The 24,687-nt window shown below is 37.4% G+C and overlaps 1 protein-coding gene across 1 annotated transcript in view; it reads right to left on the bottom strand.

Moving 5' to 3' along the window:
- Nucleotides 1–464: 464 nt before the first annotated feature.
- Nucleotides 465–24,687, bottom strand: part of RAPGEF6 (Rap guanine nucleotide exchange factor (GEF) 6) — a gene marked incomplete at its 3' end in the record, with an annotated part of 42,531 nt that continues 18,308 nt past the window's right edge. The window contains exons 3-17 of the mRNA XM_009572804.1: nucleotides 18,540–18,723; nucleotides 17,554–17,690; nucleotides 16,428–16,586; nucleotides 15,724–15,876; nucleotides 15,056–15,220; nucleotides 13,610–13,717; nucleotides 13,058–13,261; nucleotides 12,228–12,336; nucleotides 9,587–9,830; nucleotides 9,101–9,258; nucleotides 8,021–8,035; nucleotides 5,322–5,562; nucleotides 3,813–4,196; nucleotides 1,486–1,697; nucleotides 465–588 (exon numbers count right to left, since the gene is read on the bottom strand). Coding sequence (XP_009571099.1) covers nucleotides 465–588; nucleotides 1,486–1,697; nucleotides 3,813–4,196; nucleotides 5,322–5,562; nucleotides 8,021–8,035; nucleotides 9,101–9,258; nucleotides 9,587–9,830; nucleotides 12,228–12,336; nucleotides 13,058–13,261; nucleotides 13,610–13,717; nucleotides 15,056–15,220; nucleotides 15,724–15,876; nucleotides 16,428–16,586; nucleotides 17,554–17,690; nucleotides 18,540–18,723 — 2,597 coding nt within the window. The remainder of the gene's footprint in view (nucleotides 589–1,485; nucleotides 1,698–3,812; nucleotides 4,197–5,321; nucleotides 5,563–8,020; nucleotides 8,036–9,100; nucleotides 9,259–9,586; nucleotides 9,831–12,227; nucleotides 12,337–13,057; nucleotides 13,262–13,609; nucleotides 13,718–15,055; nucleotides 15,221–15,723; nucleotides 15,877–16,427; nucleotides 16,587–17,553; nucleotides 17,691–18,539; nucleotides 18,724–24,687) is intronic.

Raw genomic sequence — 24,687 nt, forward strand, 5'->3', positions numbered from 1 at the left:
TGGAGCAAGCTGTGTTTAGAACAAATAAAAAATATTTTGTTTGTTTTTAATGTGTTATCAGTGGGGTGTCATTTTGAAGCAACATTTCAGATTTATACATGGGTGATTTAGGTGCTTTTTATCTTTCTCTCTCTCATATATAGATATTATTGTACCCCCCTAATATTATACCTCTCCCAAAACTCTACTGACTCTAACATTTTATTTAGCAAAAATATGAATCATTAAAACTAGAACCTATTCTTCCTTACTTTTAAAAGACAAAAAATTGGTTTAGTAGTCATTAAAAGCAGGTCTTGGAAGCATCAACTGTATTGACATAATTTGATAAAGATTGCGGTTCTGATGGTGAGTGTCAATGGTAAGTTACACAATGAAATATTAACGTACTGATGCACACACAAACCCAGATCCCTACCCACTCTGAGACACCTTCAATCCTACTGCCTTTCTAAATTGCACACCTTTGTCTGAACATTACAGCCGGATCCATGTTTGCTGAGGTCATTCTGACAACTTGGCGAATTTCTTTGGCAATCATTCTGAGTTTCTCAAAATTTACCAGGCCATCCACTTTAGAATCATTTCCTGCATAATTGAAACACACACATATATGAAAAAAAGAGAGTAAGAAATACTTTTTTAATGGGCAACGTGGTTCTATGTCCTCCACATTACCCCTCCTCCCTCCCTGCACCTCCATCAACAAAACTGCTTTAATCAAAATAGCAAGAAAACAGGAAACTCTGGCAAAACACAAGTGACAATCAGGGTCACTCAGACTACCTAGCATTGCTCTTGTTAATCTATTTCTAAAATAACAAATATTAGTAGGAGGAAAAAGGAGTAAGCGAACTATGCCCAAATTCATTGGCATAGATGTTAAAATAATATAAATATAGATCTGACATCAACAGCGTTCGCATTCTGAAACTAGTTCAAATAGTTCTGAAACATCACAAGAATTGGGCATATTTGGAAATGCTTAACACCTTAACCAATTGTGAACAGAACTTTGTGTAAAAGGAAAAAAATGGAAATGTTTAAACAAAAACCTTTGAAAATGCTGAAAGCAAGAGTAGGAGGTGTTGTATCATCATAGCTATCTGAAAGCCGTAACATGGAACTAAAACCTAGAAACATGGCAGCAACAAGTTTTTGTAAGAGAAATATGTTTGAAGTAGTGTAACTACTACAGTTAGCACACTCACCTACTCCTGCACCCTAAACCTTAGACAGCTGATGAAGATTAAGCATTGCTTTTAAAATATTAAAAATATGCATTTAATGTTTAATTTTTGTCTAGGATCAGTCTCTTCCATTATGCATTCAGAGTTCTACTTTATTTTACTCCCACAAAGGATGCATGAAAAGCATCCTACTGGTGGCAGCTTCTTTTAGACATCTGTTGAATCACAGAGCACTGAAGAACGGGCTAAAGCGTATCCAATGCTTAGTTTATTATTTTTCTATGTTTGACATTACCTTCATGCAGAAACGTGATATCCTTCTTGACAACAGGAAAAAGTGGAATAATTGGAGGCTGCATGCTCTGGCTGCTAAGGATGTTGCGGTATTTTGCCATGTTTCGAGATGGATCAAAAAGATCTTGAAGGTCTCTGAGGTGCTTTTCATACTTGCTCGGTAACTTCTCCCAAGTGCCTCTGAGACGTGCTACTGGTGCTAGATTTAACCCACTGTAAGGCAGACACATTTCGTTATTAGCTGTTAGCGGAATCATTACCTTTCATAAGGAAGTAAAGGGTTGTTTTTTTGTTTTAAGGATTAAAGATAGCTTTCACAAGGTTAACTGTCAAGCTGGTGAACGCCAGGCTGCAAGTTCATCACAATAAACCTCTGCTGTTCGCTCTTATGAGCATCTGAAAAAAAGAACTGCAAAAAGCATGACTGCTTCCTATTCACAAGGTACAAATTTCAAGTTAGTCTGCCAAAACAATCTCTCTCTAACACAGTACTGATGCCCGTTTAATTTAAAAACTGTTTCTCTCCTGTAAAAATGTATACCGCAATAAGGACAAAAAGGGTGAAAAATTAATGAGGTGAATGCACTGCTACAGTAGCAAGTGAGAACAGTGCACAGCTTATCGCAAGCAAAAGTGGCAAGACTTAAGAGGAGTATGTTTGGAGCATTTGTAAATGAGCACAAACAGACTAAGAACTAGAAGCAGCAGATATGCTAAAATTTGCTATTGTGCCCTCATTCTCATTAAGTAAAAATATATCCAGAAGTATCTGGATGCAATAAAAAAAAATTTAAAAGATGAAATATATCCATCCTCCCTATCATAATTTGTCACCAACTTTGCTCAAGAAATTTTGCAATGACTGCAAAGTTCTTGTAGCTGCAGAACTGGAAAGTGATATTCTCCAGCATTCATTAGTAAATCCAGAATCATACAGTTACTGAATTTGTTATTCTAAGAAGATTTTTCTCATTTTGAAAGCTTCAAAAACTTATTTTGTATTTGGTTTTTTTTTTTTAATACAGATTTCTCTCCATGCTATTGTCAAACCACAAACAAAGCCTTCTCTCATGTGAAAAATCAAACATATGCCACCACACAGCTCCTCTTTCACATGCTACATTAGGATGGTTATCTTCCTATTTCATGAAACATATGGCATCGTATTGATATGCAATGCAAGGCAAGAACGAGAACCCCTGTGGCATATGCTAACAAAAACATATTCCTCTGGAAATAAGGGTAAAACAAAAGCTAATTTATCTGCTTTTTTTTGACCAAGGATCACTTCAGTCATGGCCTGATTAGACTTAACTGAGAAGCAGGAAGAGTCAATAAACCATGAGAAATTAGGGAGCAGAATATAGAAATTAGATTCAGGATCCACATGTGTATTCACCATGTAATGAGTACCCACAGCCCCAATGGTTGCCCAGTACCCTTTAAGGAAATTAATGAATTCTTTAGTGTATGACTAAACAGAAGCCAATACCATTTGATAAACTGGCTAGACATGGAAGAAAATATTTAAAAATGGTATTTTCAAAGATAGTGCTGGTGCTGGGATACAGCACGAATCCAGATCTTTGTCTGATGAATCACAGCGCCTTTTTTTTTTTTCTTAAATTAAAACCTGGATATAAGTTAATTGCAAATAAAGGAAATGCTGAACTCATGCTGTTTAAGTAGCAGCATCTAGTATAAATCAGAAGAGAAAGCTTCATGCTGTTAAAGTAACAGCATCTAGTATAAATCAGAAGAGAAAGCCTAAATGTGCATATGAAGAGGGGGAAAAAAAAAAAAACAAAGCAGAGGAGCAAGCAGATGACAGGAAAGAATGAAAAGGAAAATTAAACTAAAACAAGACTGATTTGAGGAAGTCCTTACAATGAAAGGAAGAAATAAAGAAATCTCATCATCGCAGATATGACTCAGTGCACACTGAAAAAGTAACAATGACTGAAAAGAGAAAGGAAATAAAGTGCCAGAATCACAGAAAATGACAGCAGTGTTCAGGCAGGTTTCTGAAGTTCATCAGGCAAACACTGCTTTTGTCCAAATCTTCTCTTTCAAAGTAAGAATTAAAAAAAGAGACAGTCACATCAACCACCGCAATAAGACTGAACTTCTGAGGCTGAGGAAGACAGACTGCAGCGACAATACATCTCTTTGTACAGTCTGGCTTTTGAAAAGCTTGGTAATTCCCTTAAAACCACCCAGCACCATCGGTAACCTGTTCAGGATATACCTATTTCTTTTCTTTCCGTTTAGATTAACAAAATACCTTTGACAGCACAACACAGATCTGACAAATGGGAAGTATTTTACCTTATAACCGCGAACATGGAATTGAAGTTCTTGCATTCTCGACAGTGGAGGGCAATTTTAATGAAATGCTTAATAATCTTCATTCTTTTGAGTTGGTTGGGCTCTGCTAAAATTTCCATGGCAACCCAGAACGTCTCTTGATTTATGACATCTTCAAACTGTTTCAGGTGAGCATTTCCTGTTTTGGAGTCTAGCTTATAAAGGTCATCAATGTATTCTGTAGGCTCAATATTGCGAAATAATTCAAAGTCTCTCATGGAAAGCTGAGTGGCAACCTCAATGGTGCTCAGCTGTAAGAGGGAAATTTGGCTTTCTCTCAGTAGCTCTTGAGCATCCTCATCTGAGCATAAGGTCTCTGTCTCCATATTGTTTTTCAGATAATACCTAAAGAATAGTTGAGTTACAATAAAACATTAGAGATGCTCTTCAGAGGGTTTCTGAACACAAAGACATTGCACTATACCAATCAATGTGGACATTACTGACACCACAGGCGTGTTTATATGAGAGTATTTCCACATTGCTGTTGACAACCCAGTGTGAGAGGCAAAGACAGAGGCAAGAAGGGACAGCATAACCTTGTACTTTAGCTAGTATAAAATACCATCATTACTGAAGTAAAAAAAACATTTCAAAAGCTGTTTTAATCTACCGCTTTGCTAATATTTTCTATACTGTACTCCGCAATATGCTGTAGCTTTCACCTTCAGAAGAAGGTCAGTTACTTTCCCGTTTGTAAATTCAGCTGTGAAATAACATTTTAAATACACATTAGTCCCGAGAAATCTCATTAATGTATTTCTCCATTTCTTAGACAAATTTAGTGTGGTTTCTTACATAAATTTAGTGTGGCATATTAATATTTACATGAAGCACATAGTATTCAGGAAATGAAAATGTATCTGGAAAATTAATTTCCATGGTCCCAAGCAGATCACTTTCAGATATACAAAAGTGTATTCCTCATAAATTCCCTCTGTTGCCTAGCAAAGAAGACTAAAGAATTTTTTACGGAATAAACTTTCTTCTGGTATGGATCAGGTCATCAGATAAAACTGACGCACTTAACATTTCAGAAACATTCATAACAGTTTACATAAAAATGGAAGAGTTTATCTCAGGTTAGTATCAGTTCGTTGCAACATGACATCACTGAGAAAGAAATTAATTGTATGCTTTAATCCTGAAGTACATGTGGAAAGCGTCAAAAAGAAAAAAATTATATTTGTTCTAAGTGTAAGCCACTATATATGTTATCCTGATTTGCTACATTTAATTGTCATCAAGCGAGCTTGCTGTAGATTTGGGGAGGGTTTTTTTGGGCGCAGAAGAGGAAGGTGCAACAAGAAAAAAAAGAGAGGGAAGTGTAAGTTACTGACATTTACTTGCTTGTTCTTCTAATAGACACCTGTCTATTTTAATTAAGGCATCCCTCCCCAGTGTTTCTTTTGGATGTTTCAATCCTAAAAGGCAAATAAATCCAAACTGAAATCACAAGGGACCATTTACCGTCCATTGAGTTGAATTCTGTCGGCCAATTTTGAGAACTGATCTGGGAGTCTCCGTTGTTTGATGACTCCCTCGGGGCTGACAGACACTTCGCAGAGGGAGTAGGTCTCTGGGGCTCCCGTCAAGTTGAATTCGTGGACGGCGTGACTCACAACTTCTTTTGCTGTAGTGTCCTTGCTGATGATAATGTAACAGCTCTGCTGATCTGCTTTGAAAACTCTTATTACTTGATCCGGAATATCTAAAATAACAGAGTAACACCTTTAACGTATGAAGTTACTTGTCCCTTGAAAAGACACGAGGTCATTTACTATCTCATTTGATAGCCAGAAATCAAAAAGCAGCTAGCAAGAAAAAAGCCATGCTGGACTTGATAAATATTCATTAAAATATTCAGTCATTTCCTTCAACTGTGTGAGGAAAAAAGAGGACTCTTCTCCTCCCTGCATTTCCACAACTCAATCACTTCTTCATCCCACGACCACAATCAAAGTACAAGACATCTAGATATATTACTAAGCTATACACTGTCCTTCTCAGCGTGTCTCAAAAACTTTGGCAGCATCGTTCCTTCTTTGGCTCTTTTGTCTTTGCGAGAGCCAGAATCAACATGCGTGCCAGGGTACCCTTCCCGGGGACGGTAAGCCATCGAGCACGCATGGATGGGCTGCGGGCAGGAGGAGATGAAGAGGAAAGGAGATCTGGTTGCTCTCATAACTAGCTGCAAGCGTTTACACTCCCTCTCTCACCCTGAAGGAACTAACTGCTGCCAGCAGTTAATTCTTTGGCTAGTGTACTTATTTATAGCACATTTTATGTATTATAAATGCATTAGAGAACAGCTTTATCTGAGGCAGCCTACAGCAGGAAATAAATATCTAAAGAAACGCACGTTTAATCTACAGCTTGATGATTGGAAATAATTCGCTCCATTAGTTATTACAGAAGGCTTGATTTCCAAAATAAAACTGATTGGAAAAAAATGTCAAGAGTCAGAGTGCACGCTCATTTGAAACTCAGGGAAGCACAGTTTTTCCCCCCCTCCCTAAACTTTGAAGACTAAAACTTCACAAGTTTTCTGCAGACCTGAGAAGGTGGGAGGCTCTTACTGAGCCCTCAGCCATGTCTTCAGAGCCTGCAGCTATTCAAAAACCACGTCGGAGGCAGATGTGCCATTAACTCCTGCATCAGAGATTCCCAGTGAAAGAAGTGAAGGGCCGTTAGTAGAGCAACAGCCTCCAAAACAGCTCTTCGCTTCTCTCGCTGTTATTTGACTAGCCTTTAATAACCTCAGCGATAAGTGCCAAATCCGTGGATTAAGGTATGAGACCTGCCGCCCAAGAGGACGCCCCGAGTCGCCGGGCAGGGCAGGGAGTGCCGCGGGGAGGTAATGACCAGGCGTCCCTCTGCCCGAGGGGAATCAGCGCTTCTGCCAGGCGAATCATCCTGCCGGGCTGTGCATCGAGGTCCTCCCAGCAGCAGCTCTCTGAGCACTGAGTTTTACATGCGGCTTACCCAATCGCCTATGCATTAATTTTTCTCTGTCAAAATCCACTGTTTAAAGAAGAAATGAAGATCTCTTTTAATGCGGCAGTGACCTTGGCATTACTCTTTCTTGCATCAGGACTTAATGGTGTTATGGGGGCAAGTAGCAGGAATTTCAGGGCAAAAAGTAAGCAGGTAATTTATGATCCAGCATGAAAAGTTTCCACCCATTGGAAAAAAGAAAGCCTCAACATCAGCTGTAAATAAACTGGAAGACGGGAGGAAACAGGGTTTTAAAAAAAAAAATCTGATTGAAAACTAATTCTACTAACAGTTTCATTATGATTATCACATTACCAGAATAGTCTTATTAACAGTTGGGAACTAGTTGAATTTGAGAAGCTCCATGCATACATGAATGGGGGCAATAAAAGCGAAAAATAAATATTATGTACTTATTTCAGACTGAAAGTGGTGAAAATGACACACTGAACAATTCAGGAAATGCCTGCACTCATAAAAATTATAATAAATCAACCGAAGAGGCAGGCATCTATACTTTGGTATCAACATACCTAAAAATCAGAACACACTCCAGGTATAAACCCAAAAACTGAAATGTAATTTGGGGGGGGAGGGGGGGCGAGAATCACCACACAACCAAAACTTAGTGTAACTTATGACAGGTGAGGGAAACTTATATTACAAACACATATCTGTCTTCATGGTCTTTGCTTTTAAGCAGGTAAACAGTAAAAAAAATTATTTTCTTATGCATTATTCAGCTTATGTTGACAATACAAAACACGTTTCAAGTTTGCATGCACATAATTTTAGTTATACAGAGTCCAACAGAAGAACAAACTAAATCTCAAATCACATTATCATCTAAAACTTCAGTTTCCATAAAAGGGATGTAAGCAACTTCATTCCTTTAAAGCAAGGTCACAGAGAAACGAAGTAACCTGCCAAAAGTCATTCAGTGTGTTGGTGACAGAAATGGGAATAAAATGCAGGTCTCAGCCTCAGTACAGCACTGTGCCGATGAAGAGAACCTATGGATTTGTTTTATTTAAGGGAAGATTACAGGGCACAGGACTATCTAATGCCCTAACAGTAATAACTATGTCAATGCAACATATGAAAGTGTTAAGTTTAACAGGCAAGCCATGCAATATTAAGGTCTACAGGATGCTATACATCAGGATACTTACAGTAAAACCCAACAGCTGCAGGCAGGAAAGAAAGAAAAAAACTGTGTCAACACCAAATCAAGATTTAGATGTTTACAAAACTTATCAAGTGTATGTAGTACACTGTCAGAAATATTTTGATTTTCTCTGCCATTCAAAAATGACAGCATATTTGTCATAGTAAATTTAAAGGTAAGAAGGACTAGTTATCAACATTCCGTATTATGCAGTAACTTGTAGAGTAATAAATGAAGATTCTTAAGAGAACACGTATGTAGCTCTCACGCAGACAGCAAGAACCTGGATTTGCAGCAAAAAAGAAACTTATTTGCTATGGTTATTTATGCACTTGATAGGGTATTTCTGTGTACATCCCTTATAAAGGGGAAATCTGCAAGTTTACATAAACATAAGTCATAGCCACTAGGCGCTTTACAGAATATGTAATTCTGCACAGAACTTACACTTGAAATAGGGAAACGAGATTCTGACTTGACATGTTTACAGGCAGCTGCATATAACAACAAATGCCTCCTGCAGCCACCCCATAAACTGTATTCCTACAGTAACAGCAATGAAAGCATAGACTACACATCTCAAAACATTTTTCAGTTTTTCAGACATACAGTTGAATATATGTAATGTTTGTAAAACATTAAACATTAATATCACTATGTTGGTACCACGGCAGTCCTATTCTCTCCATAATACTGCTTGAAATATATATTCAAAGATGGTGGATGGACAAGTGAAATCAGCAGGAGTACTGGCATTGGGAAGAGATGACAAAAGACAAAGGTGCAGACAAGGACAATCTGCTTCCACCAGAGCTCTGGTAAACTCCAGTAATTCAAAGACTCTCAGAGGTGGCAAAATACATTTCTTTGTAAAAACAAGCTAAGTGTCACATTACAAAAAAACAGGCAAGAGAGGTTCAGGCAGTTTGGATTTTCAGCGAATCTCCAGTTTGGACCCATTAGGGCCACAAGATAAACAGGTAACTGCACTCGGCATGTTTGATGCTGGTAAAAGATGTAATTTTCCCCCTGAACCAGCTACCTTGTAATCATCCTGTAAATCAAGCTAATGCTGCTGTCTTACCTGAAGGATTAGAGAAATCCAGAATGCTTGTCGTAGGCTGCAACAGGTCAGGGCTACTGGATGAGAGCGTTCCCGGAATAGGCATGATGGCCAGGCTGTGTCTGCACTGCCGAGTCCCAACAATGCTGTCGTCCTGTGACTGGCTCACACTACCATCACTGCAAAACAATTTTGTTTCAATTATGTGCATTAAGCTCCTTATATTCATCTTGGGACGAAAGAAACTAATAAAAATAATGGCACTCAGATGTTTTAATTACATGTTGTAGACAGGCTTTCAAAACAAGGACAGAGGAAAAGGATATTTGAAAGTGTTCACTAGGAGAGAGAAGGTATTTTGGTCTTGTTCTGCATTTATGGGTAAGATTTGCTGCGTTTTTTAAAAAATGTAAGTAACATGGACGTAATGACTGAAGATGCTAAGCAACTAAAATATCACAACTTAATAAGGAACAATTACTTTTTGACCAGAAGAGTCTGACAAACCTGAACAGTTTTGGAGGCAAGATGCTGAATCGGGTCTTGTCTAGAATTTTCCTGATTCTGTTTCTCCCACCAGATACAGTGTTTGCTTTCATTTTCTTGTTTCCTTTTTCACGGGGAAACATCTGTTCCACATCTCCAGGCATATCTGGGATGGAATAACGGTTGTTTTTCTTTTCTGCAATTTTTGGGATATGTGGAATTCCATTCTTCTCTTGTCCTATCCTGCAGAGCAGCTCCTTAAACACTGCAAGAGAAGATACAATCATTGTGATTTACCTTTGCACACTTAGAACTTCACAGTGAATTCTTCTTTCCCCTCAAACCTTTTGCTTCCCACATTCCTGCAGAAAAAGTGAACCAAAGAGTTACAAACCAGGCAATACATTGCATTTTAATTTTGATTCTAAGGGTGTGGGTCTTTTCCCGTTCAAGTTTTGCTTTTCGTTACCTTGGCAGAAAGAGTAACTCCTAAATGTTCAATAAAAACGATCAAACATGCATAGCACAGTTCTCCTAACTACTTTTGAAATTAGCACATATCACAGCAAATTTAATAGACTAGTCTATCATTACCAGATAGATAATAAGGAAACATTGCGTTCACAGCAATCATCTCTATGTATTTATTAACTTTTTTGTCTGCATCTTTCAGGTAATGGAGTGCAGATGCTTCCTTAAGAATAACTGCAAGACAGACTGATATTTTCCAAAACTGTCTTTGTTTGCTTTTAGTAATACTACTGAACAGAACCTGCATCAAATTTCCTATTGTGTTTATCAAACTAAGCCACTCTATTACCAACACTGACATTCCCGAAGATATAATTCCATGGAAAAGATAGTGTTTATGTTTGTGTTTCTTCCCACATATAAGAGGTGAAAACAAATTGTTCAAATTGGTTTATCAATACAAATCATTTTTTTAAAAGATCTTTTAAATATCTTTTTAAATCTTTTTAGATCACTCAAGTCAGAAATTCAGTTTTTTCTGTTGAAAACATGGTGATAGTGGGGAATGCAGAACGGCACAGAGCAAATTTCTCAGATTGTCCCTACGAGCAAGACAACCAGGACTTTCTGTATAAAAAGTCCCAGCCAAATTGCTATTTCTATTAGGCAACAAAATTTAAGGCTACAAGCCTTCACAGTATAGATTCAAATATAAGAATTGCTCGTTGTCAGCACCAGGCACTTAGCACTCAATTAAAAAGACAGGATAATAAGTATCGCTGTTGAAAAAATACTTCAAGACATGAATTCATTAAAATGTATCAGGGACACCACCCTGAAATTATATCAGCTAGCAGGAAGAGAAGAGGTTCGAATCCACTCATAAATGTATGTTGCTTACATTTATAATATAAATTAACAATTTATCACTGCCTCAATTACAGTTATGCTTTATTTGATGTCATTTCACATTAGTCTGGGCCGCCAGTTACTATGGCTTTTTTGGAGCTTTTTTCCCCACACACTCCAGGAACCTCCTCGACTGTTTCCTCTCTGCTGTACTGTATTTCCAGCAGACATCTGGGAAGTTGAAGTCCCCCACAAGAACCAGGGCTGGCGATTGTGAGGCTTCTCCCAGCTGCTTATAGAATATTTCGCCTGCCTCTTCATCCTGGTTGGGTGGTTTATAACAGACTCCCACCATGATAACTGCCTTGTTGCCCTTCCCTATGATTCTTACACATAAACACTCACACCCACCATCATTAAGCTCGAGACAATCAAAACGCTCCCCAACACACAGGGCAACCCCACCGCCTCTCCTTCCTCGCCTATCCCTTTTGAAAAGTTTATAGCCATCCATTGCAGCACTCCAGTTGTGCAAGCCATCCCACCATGTTTCCGCGATGGCAACTATATCATAGTTTTCCTATTATAAGCAACTGCTAGGATCTTGAAATTTTTTACCTGCACAGTGATAAACAGAAAATAATAATTGAAAAGAAAATCAATAGTGAACAAGGGCAGCTAACTGGAGGAAGAAACTGAGAAAAGGAAACCACCAGGTCTCAGATACAACTACAGAGGAAGGAGCTATCTTGTGCACAGTCTCGTTCTTTCTGTAGCTATGGTTATTCTGTTGCCTGAACAGGATTATGGAAAAAGAACAGATGGTTTGACTGAGATTTTAAAGAGGTATTTATGTGTTTATATTCACATTGACAATTAAAAGCCAACATTTATATGTCATACCGCTTTTTATATCCCCTCTTCAATTTTAGATATAAAGGCAATTTATCCTATCGTTCTTACAGCCATTATAAAAAGTTTTACAAAAGCCCAGTTTTACATTTTTGCTGTTTCTTGGCAAAAATATTTTGGCCCAGATCCCTTGGCTCTGTTTCAGCCATATCGCATGAAGGGACACTAAAGCCGCTTAAACAGTCGTTTGAGGATTTCTCAGGGAGTAAAGAGCTGGCTATGCTGGCTTTGTGCCACTCAACGTGCAGCCCTTGGCACACCAGAACTTATCCGAGCAAATGGAGGCACAACGAGGGGACTTCTGCACAACTTTTCACTCCTAGAGCAAGTTAGGAAAAAAAAGGTGGAATCTTACTGCACTTCTAAAGCCAGAAAGACCAGAGTTTTTCTTCACATACACAAAAATACATCATATATAAAGTCTACTCACCAAAAATGTTTGTTTTTACAGTAATGGAGAGATGAGTGTTGTTCCTTAAGATTTCCAGAGCTTTTACAAAGGTAATATTCTCAAAATTCTGTCCATTTACTTCCATTATCTTTAAGAAGAAATAAAAATTGAACTATTAGGAGAACAACTGTTTACGACAGAGTTACAAATACAAAGGCACAGTAAGAACTTCCCAGAAGTTACTATCTTTATAGCAGTGGTAGCATGAAAATATTCCTTGTAAGGTAACTAATTTGATCATGTCAGTGAAGTTATATCTTGTTAACAAGCCAGGACCTCCCATTTCTACCTGCCAAACACTTTAACCAAATTTATCTTCTGTGATAACATGACATTCTTGCCATTAGGAATTGCACCTGAATCAAAAATGGTGGATCACAAACTGCAAAACAGGTGTTACAATCAAAGGCCAGATCTTCACCTGGTGTAAATTGTCATTGCTCCACCAGCCTCAGTAAACTGGGATGATTTACACTAGGTGGGAATCAATCCAACAAAACAATCTGATGGCTTCAACTTAACCGTATCTCCAAACGGAAAGTCTCCTAAAATAACCACAATTTGGTTTCTCTTCCCATTCTGTTTTTGAATTATTTAAATATTTTAAATATTCTGAGAACTATTTAATAGAAACCCATTTAACACATGTAAACTGAAGCCGAACTGTGGCATTCACAATAGAATACTAGCCAGTCAGTATTTTAGTAAACAGCATATTCTTTTTGTTGGGAACACTACAGTTGGTTGAACCAGAATTTTTTTTAATAAAATACGAAATGGACATTTTAAATGAACTTTATTCTTTTTACCTGATCACCACGCTTGAGTCCAGCTTCTGCTGCTTTACTGCCCATTTCCACAGTCTCTACAAAAATACCAAAACCCTTGTCACTTCCTCCAAGGAGGCTGAAAAACAGTGGCGAATCTCTAGAAGGTTTTTGCAGGGTAATTTGTCTCCATTTTGCTTTGGCAGCACAGGCAATATTCAGCAATCTGAGATGTCCTTTCATTTTCTGTAACACAGAAGACACAAAATGGAGTGCAGTGTTTCTTTTACTAGAAATGGAAAAACAGTTGTGGAAAAAACCCCAGGTGCCAGAAAAAGGACTTATGATGCCATGCATCCAAGTCTTACTAAATAAACCTTGTCCTCTTTTACAGTAATGCAAACACACATAAATGAGTGCCATACGTACTATTTTATATGGGCTTTATATCTAAAAATATATTTAAGAACAAATATGTCCATGTGAAAAGCCATCTATTGACTGTTAAGACTCATAGATTACAATGTGTTAGTCACTGGTAACACACTGGAAAATGAAAGTGTGTAACATTAGAAAGTATGATTTTGCTCCTACCGTATCTTCCAAGTTCTTTTCAAATTCTTCCAGAAATCGAGTCATAGCAGGATCTCCTTCAAAGTCATTAAAATGATTGTTCACCCACAGTAAGACCACTCTGGTAACCTGTGAAAAAAAAAAATTATGTATATATAAAGGTACCTATTATTCTCCCCCTATAAACTTTAATCTATAAGCAAAGAAGAATACATGGACATGGCAGAATAACATATGACAGACTACTGCATCTGTTAACAAATGGAAGCAGAAGACATTTACACTTGAAATCATCTTCTCTTTTCCTTTATTTGTGGAAACAAATGAAAATTAAAAAACCAAACATTTTTGTGCCTAATTGGCTACATCACCCGGTACTTACTGGTGCACAAATCCATCTTCAGGTAACCCTTCCTTATGTTGTTTATAAAACATCTTTTTAAAGCATCCTAACGTTCTCCTTAAAGAAAGTTTAGGAAATACGTTGTGATAATAGAAAGTTTTCTTTTAAGAACTTTTAGTTAAATCTTCAGGTTGCTTTTGTACATGCTACAGAGTTACTACCATTCATTATAAAGTCAGTCTGACAACTATTTTATCCATCTATGTTATAAAAAAAGGTTAATCCATAGCAGTTTCTCTTCTAAAAATAAACAATTTCCTCTTTTATTTGCTGAGACAGTTTTCTTTTACCTTCCTTTTCTTAAAAAACAGCAGTTGCCAAATGAACAGCATGGAAAAAGGTAAGAAGAGAAGCAGTAACCACAGCAAATGACCCCAAACAATTTCCTACACAAGAAGTACAGCGTTTTGATAGTCTGTTGGGTTTCCTTCAGATCAAAGCTAGAACACATAAAACTACTGGCTAAGAATTTTACTGCCATAATTTTCAACAAATTGGGCATGGGTACAAGTTCCAGACTATGAACATTTTTCATGTGTATGTGATACAGTTACATAGAGTCGAGCCTCATTCTATTTATGGAAGCATTTTTATCAACTGCACCTGTCTTGAGCAGAGTTTATTTTAAGCACAGAGTTTTTAATAAGCTGCTCAAACAAAATGTGCTCAATACACTGAAAAGCTCTACAGTAGAAAATTATGGAAGACAAGCACAATGCTATTGTGAAAAGAAAGATGGTATGTCCAAGAGATCACGAACACAATTTCCCTGCATTTCTGGTGAAAAAGGATTTCAGAGATTGGCATTTACATCTTTAAATTAAACAGAAAACAGTATTTATCATTCTCTAGGAGAGAGGCAGTGTCATACCTAATTTAGGGTAGTACACTATACAAATACAACACACTGGAGAATCCTTTCTTGATACTAGTGAAAAATACTTTGCTTTAAAATAGTTCATATAAAATAGCTTGAGCATAATCCTAGTTTATCAGCAACACAAAAAGGAATAAATTTGGAGATATTTTCACCAGAAATACTAATCTCTTAGACTCAAACCAACCTTATCCCTGAGGCTGTCCACTGTGAACCATTCCAAGAGTTTATTTCCAACTTCCAGAGGGCTTGTTAGAAATGTTCTGTATGTTAAAAGGAAATCTTCAATGTAGGTTGGATCCACAATAGAATGTTCTTCTATTAAATGCATGATGAGTCGCTCAGGTGTTGCCTTAAAAATTAAATGCAAAAAATAACTGATATCTCTCGTCACTACCTCCCCTCTAGAGAGTATCTTAACATAAAACCACGTGAACAGTATACTCCCTTTTCAAATTTCAGTTATGGCAAACTCAGGAGAAAACACACTAACATGTTTAAATCAAATCTTCATGCTTCTCTCAGCCCAAATGTTTTGCATAGGTAATACCTGGCTAAAACAATTAGTAACTTCCCTTAATTTTATTTTTAATACACAGTTTAAGTTCGTCAATACATAAAGATGCCCAAAGGGTGCTCCCAATACAAAACTCAACATATGTGCTGAAGAAGTCTAACCTTATCACAAAGGAGATGGAAGTAAATTGGTAAAATAATATAAATTCCTTCCAATCAATTTTTTTGAGCTGAGACAGACAAAACTGAGTCTATGTTCTAGAATCAAACCTAAATTGTATTTATTTATTAATAAATAAAGGTTTAATAGATTAATGGAAAGCATAGAAAGAAATTCACCTTGATAACTATGTGTCCTTTTCTGGTTCCACTGCGATCCAGCTCCCTGTGCTCCTTTACCATAACAATTTCTCCTTCTTCCTCCACTTTATGAGTGTTTTTTTCCACGTGGTTCAGAATCCTCCAGTAGTCTTGCTGGGCTATACACACAAACTGCACCCAAACAAGATGGGATTGTTAATTAATACCCAAAACATGAATGTATCCCCATCTCTGGGCTGCTTCAACACAATCACAATAGCACAGCATTTGATTCCAACCCCACTCTGTTCTGCCCAACCACACGAGGGAGAAAGTTAGAAATAGAAGACAAATAGAACTGGTCACCTTCTTACATCTCCAAAAGGTTGTCTGAATGGATAAACATACAGAGGACAAAGCCTGTAAGAAGTGGAAATGGGTATTTTCTACTTATCTGTTCTTACTGCATGTCAATCGCACACCCAGCATGACTGGGGTGGACTAAGCTTACATTTCAGCACGAAGCAAAGTTCCTGTTTCTCATATAACAGCAGCATGAAATAAATCCCAGCTACTAAAGAGCGTACAATTAACTCAATATCAGCAGAGCCCTTGACCCATAAAATACCAACCTCCTTTTTTCTGCTCCTGGAATAAGGTTCATGCCTTAAGATGAAAGCAGTCTGTTTTCTTTTATTAGATGCTTAAAAATACAAGGTGGTTGTATAGAATTGTAATTTTACCTGACAATCGTCTACTTTGGTTCTGACCACTCCGTTCATGTACTGTTTGTCCAGAGAGGGGGTAATCCCAAAACTATTTCCCATACAGAGACTCTCACTCTTCCCATCAGGATAGCTGATTTCCACTGTGCCATTTAAAATAACATACCAAGAATCGAGCTAGAGGAAGTAAAAAACAAATTTAAGAAGTGAAGCTAATTCAACACCTTTTATAAGCTATTCCAATGCTCTTATCTCAGAAAGGCTTATTCTTGCAGTCTCCAGTTTGTTGTCACAACAGCTTCGCAACATTTAATTCACTAAAAATGTGCACTGTAAGGCAAGCAATAAAGATGACTGAAACAAGAATGCTTTTCAGCATTCTTCATTCATTTCAGAACTAATTCAGTTGGGAGGAATGCTGATGAATAGATTGCTTTTTTAATCAGTGGGCTAATTGCTACAATATATTTATACTGTTTAGTGAGAATGAACACTCTTCCCCTGGGTACCCATTTGGTCACTACCAGAGATGAGAGTCTACCTAGTCCTCTTGGAGGGATGACCTGCTATGGCCATTCCAAATGTCTTGATCCAAGGACAAAGAGATTTCAAAATAGTGATTCAGAGCACTTACGTTGGGAGCCTGATCACTGACTAATTTGAACATCTTTTTCCTCCCACTGAATATGTATGGAAACCACTCCTAATTTAGACATTTATAATACCTACATTGTTGGGCAAGGGTACCTCTCCATGCCAGTATTTAAAAAAAACCACATTATTAGAAGAGCGTTATTTTACCAATAGAAATGATGCACTCTTCTGTGCCACAAATAGTCTTTGAAATAAACTCCTCCAGATGTTAGCACTTACCTGATAACAACATACTGAATGCTGGTTTATGTCTATACTTGGCCACACTGAAGTCTTAAAAAAGACAGTAATACACAAGCAGAATCTCCCAAAGGGATGGGCTAAGATTTTGGGATTTTGGACATGGGTCACCATGAGAGAAGAATTCTCTAACTTTCAGGTGCGGGAGAGGTACAGAGATGGGAAACAGATTTTCCAGCCCTTCGCCCCCAGATGCCCTTGATGACCTACTGCCTATAGCACTCAAATTGTGTCGTAAGCAGTAACTTACTTCTTGTCCATCTTCAAGTATGATGGCTCCTGCTTGCTCTACTACTTCAAATATCATCACTGAGCAAAGTTCTCTTCTCACAGACATAGTCATGTTTGCAAAGGCGGGGAGTTGATGCATAAATTCCAATAATTGCTCTGTTAGACAAAGGAAACATTGATATGAAGACTGCAAGACCCAGGGGTTCCTTAGATACCTTACCCTCCACAGGTATATTAAATCTCAGTTAAATTCATGGAAAAATTGCTCAGTGGTGTTACAATCCCCATTAGTGCCTGCAGCTAAATGAGCCCAGTATGCATTTTGTCATCAACAGCCGGAACTCGGCTCTACAGTCTGCATCGTGTTCTGATTGACTCTTACGGCAGCAGTCCGGCTAGAGTGTAAAAAGCACTTCAGCTTCAAACATTTAGAAAAATTAAAAATACCCTTACAGTACAGTAATTATAAGCTTGATAGGAGCAGGAAATGACTTTCCAGTGTTTAGAGAAGTAATCTGAAGTATAAAGCGTAACGCAATTTTTACTATTAAACTAATGTCAATTTCTAGTTAAACACTGCAGTAAATTATTTTAATCTTAAAGGTTTTCCAGTTTACAGTTACATAAATCTATACTGCAGTAATAGTATATTCTCTTTGACATTTAATAACTAATTCAACAGTTTCAGGCAGTCAAAATTACCTTGCTACCTATCCCTCCCTTATATCAACACATACAATGACTGTAATACTTAACACCTTAAGCATCTCAAAGACTGTTTTTTAAAATACTTAGTTTCTCAGAACAAATACTCTCTCAGATAGTAAGTGAAGAAATCATTCAATTAACAGTATCACTAGAGCAAAGTGATCTCTGGAAGGCATCGTTCATAATTATGAGGATATATATTTAACATTAACTCATTGAACAGTTTTCAGATATGCTTCTCTTACAGATGTTATATGATATAGTTTTACATAAAGGGTTTTTTTTTTTCCTCCTCACCAATATCATCATCAGTTTTATCTGCAGGCTCTTTCTCAAGGCACTCTCGTACAACATCTCGCCCTAGAAGCGGATCTGAAGTTCTGTCAATATCTTCATCCTCTTCTTCTTCTTCATCTTCAGAGTCTACAGGTGCTTCTGGAAGACCTGTTAAATCAACGTCTCCCATCTCACTTTCTGTAGCCTACAAAGAAAACATTCATCAGACAAAGAGATCAATGTCTTCAGTTTAATGATTTATGGTCTTATCTTAGGTAGCTAATACAACAAAAGAAATTCCGTGACCAACAATTCGAACCAGAAATTGTAATAGCTCCCTTTCTGAACACTGAAAAAAACATGTTACACTGAAATCTATAGTTACAGGATAGTACAAATACATACCACTGGCATAAAACTGCACCATGCTACAGGAGTTATGATCACAAGTTCTGAAAACAAGAGATCAACATACTGGGACATTTGTTCTCTGTCTTTACTTGTATCCCTCCCCACCCCCATTGAACTACAGGCAACATAAACCCATCAGTATTAACCATGTGACACAGGAAAAAACAAAGCACACTGAGTGGCTAAAATGAAAGGGATTTGAACTCATTTTTAATTTTGGAATTATAACATGGATTTTAATCCTGGCATAGAGCAAGTATGTCAGGTGGAGTATATAAATTGGGAGTGGGGGACGGGGGGAGAGATAAGGATGACTGTTATTTCCTCTGTTGGCTGATTCTCATTTTATAGCATTTACTCTTTCTTGCGAATTCATGTAAATAAAATGTTTTTTCACAATTTGAGAGTCTGTATTATTACTGAATTAATAATATAATTCAGTAACACCATTGGTTACCCAATGCCTGTAGACACATTTCTACTGTCATCAATAGATGGCAATATAGACATCCCACTGAGCAGACACGTGAGGCAACAGTGAAGGAGAATGCAATACTGGCAACAAAAAGCAGAATCACAGAGGAATCATTTGCAATAATTCCTTATGTAAAGTTTAAATGATGTAATTGCATGAAAATAACTTTCTAAACAGATGGAAGTCAAAAAAAAACATAACGTAGTTTCAAGTTTTCAATTTCAACAGAGTAGTTGCTCAATCACTTTTTTTTTTTTTTTTTAGTTTAAACCAGCATGCAAATCATTTTTCTGTTCAAATTCAAGAATTTGGACAAGATGTGTCACTGAGAAGCATAAGGCAATTATGTAGAGACTTGCAGAAAACAGAGTTTATTTTTTTAAATGAACACATTTACAGTATCCACTTTCACTTTAAAAGAAATCCTTGAGATTTCACAAAAACACTGATGACAAACTAATGCATCAAATACTCTGCATGTTCACAAAATCTCCAAAATAAAGGATGGGGTCCTGCCCAACCTGCCTTTGAACACTTCCAGTGTCGGGGCAGCCACAATTTCTCTGGGCAACCTGTTCCAGTGTCTCAGGACCCTCATCATAAAAAATTGCTTCCTTATATCCAAGCTAAATCTACCCTTTTTCAGTTTAAAACCATTGCCCCTTGTCCTGTCACTGCAGGCCCTGGCAAAAGCCTTTCTTATAAGCCCCCTATAAGTACTGAAAGGCTGCAGTAAGGTGTCCCCAGAGTCTTACTCCCTTTTCGCCAGTCACTGAGGACTTCACCTGACTGCCATGACTTTTCAAGTAAGATGGAGAGTGCCTTAGCAACTACATCAGCCAACTGCCTCAGGACCCTGGGATGCATCTCGTTGGGTCCCATGGACTTGTGTACGTTCGGGTTCCTCAAGTCGTCTCAAACCTGATCTTCTCTTACCATGGGAAGGAATTCATTCCCCCAGTCCCCGCCTTGAGATTCAGGGACTTGAGAGATGTGAGAAGAGTGACTACCAGTGAGAACTGAGGCAAAAGAATTGTTGAGTACCTCAGCCTTCTTCATGTCACTAGTTCTCCTGTCTTATTTATGGGGGGAGGAGAGTATATTTTCTTTAATCTTCTTTTTCTGACCAATGTACCTATAGAAGCCCTTCTTGTTATTCTTCACATCCCTTGCCAAATCCAGCTCCAACCATACCTTATCTTTCCTGATCCCAACGCTACACGTCCAGGCAGTGTCCCTATATTCCTCCCAGGATACATGTCCCTGGTTCCACTGTATGCATTTCCTTCTTGCACTTTAGTTTGACCAGGAGGTCCTTACTCAGCCACGCTGGTCTCCTGCCTTCCTTGCCTCATAAAAAACAACACTCGTTTTAAGTGATTTAATCACAGCAGACTGCACACTGCCTCCATCTTCCTACACGCTCCATGTTGATCGGCTAATGCAAGCCCCAGCACATTGACAGATGAGCAGCATTTCCTTCTTTCACTAGACAGAAAAATACTGGGTTTTAGATATAACCTTGGACACCTTTGAGCTTGTCCTCATTTCAGTAATTAGCCAAACCTAATAAATATGGCTTAAATGATTTAACAAATAATTCTTTCAGAGAAGGGTAACAATATATATAGGGTTAAATCTGTTTTACATTACATCACTTTATTGGCTTATGTAGCTCACATTAACAGTTTTGGAATTAAGCCCAAGTGCAAATTGTGCTTGGAGAGTCTCAGCAGCACATGATCAGTACAGCATTTTATTCAAGGACTATTCTAGCATTTCTTCATCTAAATAGCCACAATGTATATAAACTTTTCCAGGCAGCGTAAGACAGACTACAGTACTAATTCCCACTTTGATAACCTCAAGCTAAGACAACAAAGCTGAGGCTATAGGTTTTACAGAAAATTGATTCTTTAAAATTTTCATTTTATATCCTACATAGGACAATAAAAAAATCTTCTCTTTTCTTGATTAGTAAGTTAGAATTTGATCGAGCTATGAAATAAGAGATGGTCCTCAAACCGTGTTTCAAAGATTATGTGCAGATGGTTGACAAAACGTTGGCAGGTCAGGCAGTGCTGGAAGGAACAGGAAGGATTTTGCTCGTAAAGCTGTCTGCAGAAGTAGCTGCTCTTCCCAAGCATGATGCCCCAGCTGTTTCCATTATCAAATATCAGAATCATTCTTAACGGAAACATTTATGAACTACTAATTTACAAAATGAAACCAGAAGCTGCAATCCTCAAATCTTACACAAATACGGATTTTCAGGATTGGGTCTATAGGGCCAGAAAATCTATTGAGCAGACAGCGGGAACAGACTCAAATAGTGCGTGTCACATAGATCATCTGGGAAGTCAACACCAGTTTACTGTCAAAACATTTGTTTGCTATTTTAAAATCACACTATTATTACTCTATATATAGCACTGCAAATTTTGCCAATTAACATGTTTCAGCTACTTTTGCCAAATGTTGATCATGGAGATGTCTTGTACACTGGTCTACGCTTTGGAAGCCAAAGACGTAAGAACTAGCCCTTGCAACCTTTTGGTGATAATGATACATATTCCAGAAGAAAAAAAGTATTAAATATGCCTCATGTAAAAGATTTCCTGTGCAGGAATAACTCCATAGGATAATGTATTTTGGTACTCATGACTCCTGATGCAACCTGCTATTCAGAGCGAGGGTTTTTTATCCCCTCCCCTCATGTCAATTCTGTCAGGGGAATAATGTCCAGGTCTTTTTTCAGAATAGATAGAAAAACCCTCAGGAAGGCCCACTCCCTGATGCATATTTTATAGATAACCCATTTTAATATCAAATCCTTAACCACAACTGGAATTATTGCTGGGCAATAATGTTGCTGCCCACAAATAATATATACTGCCAAAGTGATAAATGAAAGATTTTTTTAAAAAGAGAAAGAGAGAGAGAAACTTTAAGCACACCACTGACAAAACTAAAGAGATAAGAAAAAATAGATGCAAATTTGTTGGTCATTAAGAGAACAGCATTGCAAGCTATTGATACAGGCAACTAATTCCTTATAGCAGAAGTGAGACCCTACCCACCTACATCTACAGATATGATCTAGATTACCAATGTTACCACGGCTGGCCACCTTAAAGCTCGCCCCGTGAAAGGGCAAAGAACGATGTTTTCACTCTGTAATACTTGTTGGATTAATTTTCCTTGAGGATATCCATTACAGGTCAAAGCAGCTGTTTGCAGAAGTTATAATCCCGCATTTCAACTTCTGTATGCATAACCACACAGCTTCCTCTACTTCTGTCTAAACACCATAGCTCTGAAACTAAGCATACTGTCAGAAATGGATTGAATGAAAAAACTAAAAGAAAAAATTAAAAAAAAAAAAAAACACTCAAGCAAATTTAAGAAGTTTTTTAAAAAATTGGAGGGAATAACCTTTTCCCCCCCTATATTTTAAAAAAAAAAAAGTCTACAATCTGACAAAAAAAACAACTGCTCTGCAGTATTCCAAGCAAGTTGGACTTTGCAATACATACGTTTGGACATTTTACCACATAAAGACTGAAAGCTCCAACAGGGAGCAGTAACAGTGCAAGAGAAGGGAGAAAAATATCTTCAAACATTTATTTTCATAAGTTGCTGCAATTAACTGAGGGTTTGCTACAATATGTTCACAGCAGTGCTTACAGGCAGGACTCCTTTTCTGCTGACCTCACCTTAAGCTTTATGTTCATCATTTCCTGTTTAACATCCTGGACTGAGAAGCAGCTGGAACAAGTGAAACCTCATTTCAACACTATCAATGAATATAGTGTACACAGATGAACGGAAACCCTTTCCAAATCTTAATAAAAAATTGTTTCGTTCTTTGGTTCTACTATTCTAATCATATTTTCCTATTCTAGAATTACATTTGCACTACAATTAATGTTAAGATACCATTAATTCAAAAGGTCATTCCAAGGCTACATTAATCAAAACTATTCAAAAATGCTCTTCCTCTGCTGACATTAATGATACTCCTAGAGAGTTTGGCATGTAATAGATATGAAGCTGACTGCAAATGCAAAGCATTATTTATGAAAAGCTGTATTTTAATGTACCAAAAATGCTTCCAGCTACAGAGCCAATACATTATATTCAAAATGTAGGTTTATTGCATATCAAAGAGATTCTCTGCCTTCATAATATCATGATGAATATTGGCGGAAACACTTTTCTTTTTCTTTCTGATTTCAAAATCTGTCTATATTGATGTGTCACTGCAATATAATGCTATGTTAAATTCTGTGCCATGACATTATTACACAGTATTTATCCATGCACTTATAACTGGGTGACAAACAGTAAGAGATTTCTCCAAAACTGTTACAGCTACTGCAATAAAGCCCATAAAATACCCAGCATCTTTTGACAGGTTACTATTTGCACATTACGCATACGAGAACAAGATACGAAAAATTCACTAAAAAAATAAGAAGGGAAAAAAAAACAAAACCAAAAAAACCCAAACAGTGGGTTGTTGGGTTTTTCTTTCCCCTCACGACATGCCTGTTGCACATCTTATCTTCACCCACAGTTTATCAAATGCTTGATTCTCCACTGCTATCTTTCAGGATTAATGACACCGTAGCTATGATCATACATTGCTGTAATACTATCTTTGAAGATCTCACATGAGTCTAACAGTGGTAACCCACCTCAGACATCACCCTGGCTGGCTAGAAATTCTCAGCAAAATTTACACTGTCCATGTTCCCTGCAGGATGCAAAAACAGATGGGCTAATGTCACTGAGAAGGAGATTCCTACCTGAAAGGTCCTCACTCCTCAAAATTAATAAAAAACCTGCAGTCATTTTCACATTAATAAATTAATAATTCCTTAGGGTACAAAAATATATTCCACTGTTTATTTGCCACAGTGCATATAAATATGCTAATCCATTATTTCTTTTACTTATATAATTCTTATTTGTTTAGCAATTATGGTCTTTTGGCATTTTCTGAAGAGTAGACATAAGGCATTTCAAATGCAATTAACCACACATGATAGAGTATTCATATCATTATTAGCTATCATTACTAGAATGATATTTTCATTATCAATAATATATTTTAAGTGCTTTTCACTAGAGCAACCTCTCCAAACTACTCAGGTAGACAGGCAGGCAGACGACGGTCAGGAAAACCGTCCATCAGCATTCTAATATATAAGATGTTAAGGTACAATCCACAGACTAGTTCTGGTGACTCTGACTAATTTAATCAATTCTGTTGACTCC

The sequence above is a fragment of the Fulmarus glacialis genome, unplaced genomic scaffold, assembly GCF_000690835.1.
Source record: "Fulmarus glacialis isolate BGI_N327 unplaced genomic scaffold, ASM69083v1 scaffold1172, whole genome shotgun sequence".
NCBI lineage: Eukaryota > Metazoa > Chordata > Aves > Procellariiformes > Procellariidae > Fulmarus > Fulmarus glacialis.